The following is a 2,215-nucleotide window of genomic DNA, read 5'->3' on the forward strand; positions in this document are numbered from 1 at the left end:
TTGAATCTGCATTATAGCATAGGCAAAACTGATGGACTCTATACAGATGATAACTTGCCTCATCGCATATAATGTTAGAACTACTGTGTAGGGAAACAAGGAGATGGAGCAATGGTGTGAGGCTTGGAAATGTAACGTGTCATCTTCTTCTCCACATGCTGTAGGTTAACATGGATCTACCGTTCTTCGGAGTGGACCCAGCGCCAGCCGGACCTGCGGGACAACCTACTGACCAACTGTGGGACTATGAAGGTAGACCCTATCTCATATAGCGCCAGTTCACCCTTATCCGAGGGTAACCTATATCCGTATAGGGTATTTAGGGATATCAAGCCGATGGACAGTGGTTTCAAACTGCAATATTCGAAAATACTGCAATTAGAAACCACTGTCCTTCAAAATCATATCAGTCAATACCCTGTTTAAAAAAACAACGGATATAGGTTACCCACGGATAAAGGTGAATTAGCGTTAAGTGTTCACTGAGAACTCTGTAGGAACTGGTCCATCCTCCTAGAGTAACCATCCTCCGACATAACCCACCAGCAAGGTTACAGATAATTTGGAAACACTCTTATCTACAGAGCCAGCTTCTCTGACCTCATTCAATACCCTGCATGCCTGCTGACTGAGGTCATCCCAGTTATCTCTGGACAGCTAGATTTGCTGAGTCCTATTCCATTTAGGCATTTATCTCAGGAGTGACTCAGTTTATGAAACATACTGGAATAATGGCTGGCACCTAGGCATATAATGAGACACCTTTTATTCCAAAACCATTCTACAATTTGCACTGATTGGCCCTTAATATCAGTTTATTATGTCATGCCACAAGTATTTGATAAAAGTGGCTTGCAGCTAAAGGAGAGTTGAAAGCAGCCATGGAAGATAATTAACATCCCCTGTACTTAAAATTTTGTAAGAATATTAAGTGAATTTGAAATCATTTTCTCTGACAGTGTTCGAGATTTTCTTTCTTGGACCAGAAGACCGGTACCTAGAAGTGGAATTTGGGCCGTAAGTATGGATTGCTTTGTGATACAAACATGTTCAAAATCAATGATTGGATCTTACAGACAAAAATCCCCAAACATCATCATAGAAATTATCATAACTTGACTTAAACTATTTCAATTTAAACTAATTTAACAGCAATTTTGCAACAGCGTCTATAATACCCTCCATTGTCATCGTATATGGAGAATCCTAATAAATAAATAGATAAATGATTTGCATCTTTATCCAGCACAATTATTCAGTGTTCAACACCAGATGCTTTTGATGGATCATTTTAGGGTTATAAGTGGTCAAGGACTTCTTATGCCATAAGGCTAAACACATGTAATAAATCACTGCCATCTCAGTATCGACCAGTCACATACCATTACTCTTTTCAGATTGATTTACACATTTCTCATGATAGCTAGATGTTTTCATTTGATATTGACCATGTACAGTTATAAGGACCATTTTTGACTTAATTGTTCTTGGCTTGTCAAAAATACATGACCATAATATCACCACCACTGGCCGTTACGGTGAAAACGTCCTATAATGGGTGAATGGTAGTGAAAGTACGGTTAAAGTCGGTACTCTGATTGTTCTGAGTCAAAGTCACCCCTTTTATGTTTACTCTGCAAGGGGTTAATTTTGAGCAATTATCACATATTTTGAGTAGATTATGCAAGGATGGGGTGAAATGCCAAGTGTTTACTTTGCACCAGAACACAATAGAAAATTCACCGTGTTTCACCCCGCTGAAATTAACACCTCCGGTGAAAGGTGTCATCGTACGGGCGCACGCAACTCCATAGACAAAGAAACATACCATCGGTAGCTCGCCGCCATCTAGCCGGTGCTGGGAGTGTAGAACGCCCGCCCAGTTCATCAGCACAAGCTGGGGAAATTTTACCGCTGTTGGTTGATATTAGACCCTATCCTCACTATTAAAAAAATCAATCGAAAACCGTGGTGACATCGTGGGGAGTTTTGCTACCAGAGTGTTTCTTTTCCCGAAAAATGACGGTAAAACCAGCATGGCATGCATACAACGTCCTTGGGCATACCATACCATGAGATTCACCTAACGTTAGCTTCCCATACTGCGTTCGGAAAACACCATGATTTTGAGCAACTTTGGATCATAGTTTGTTTATCATATAAATAAAGAAAATGGAAAACTGGTGCAAAATATCAGTCTACACGAAGGAGGTAA

The 2,215-nt window shown here is 40.1% G+C and overlaps 1 protein-coding gene across 1 annotated transcript in view; it reads left to right on the forward strand.

Moving 5' to 3' along the window:
* Positions 1-2,215, forward strand: part of LOC118419411 (stress response protein NST1-like) — a 21,668-nt gene that overhangs the window by 14,049 nt on the left and 5,404 nt on the right. Inside the window, exons 4-5 of the mRNA XM_035825779.1 lie at positions 165-252; positions 960-1,017. Of these exons, the coding sequence (XP_035681672.1) occupies positions 165-252; positions 960-1,017 (146 nt within the window). The remainder of the gene's footprint in view (positions 1-164; positions 253-959; positions 1,018-2,215) is intronic.

This window comes from Branchiostoma floridae, chromosome 7 (genome assembly GCF_000003815.2).
Source record: "Branchiostoma floridae strain S238N-H82 chromosome 7, Bfl_VNyyK, whole genome shotgun sequence".
NCBI lineage: Eukaryota > Metazoa > Chordata > Leptocardii > Amphioxiformes > Branchiostomatidae > Branchiostoma > Branchiostoma floridae.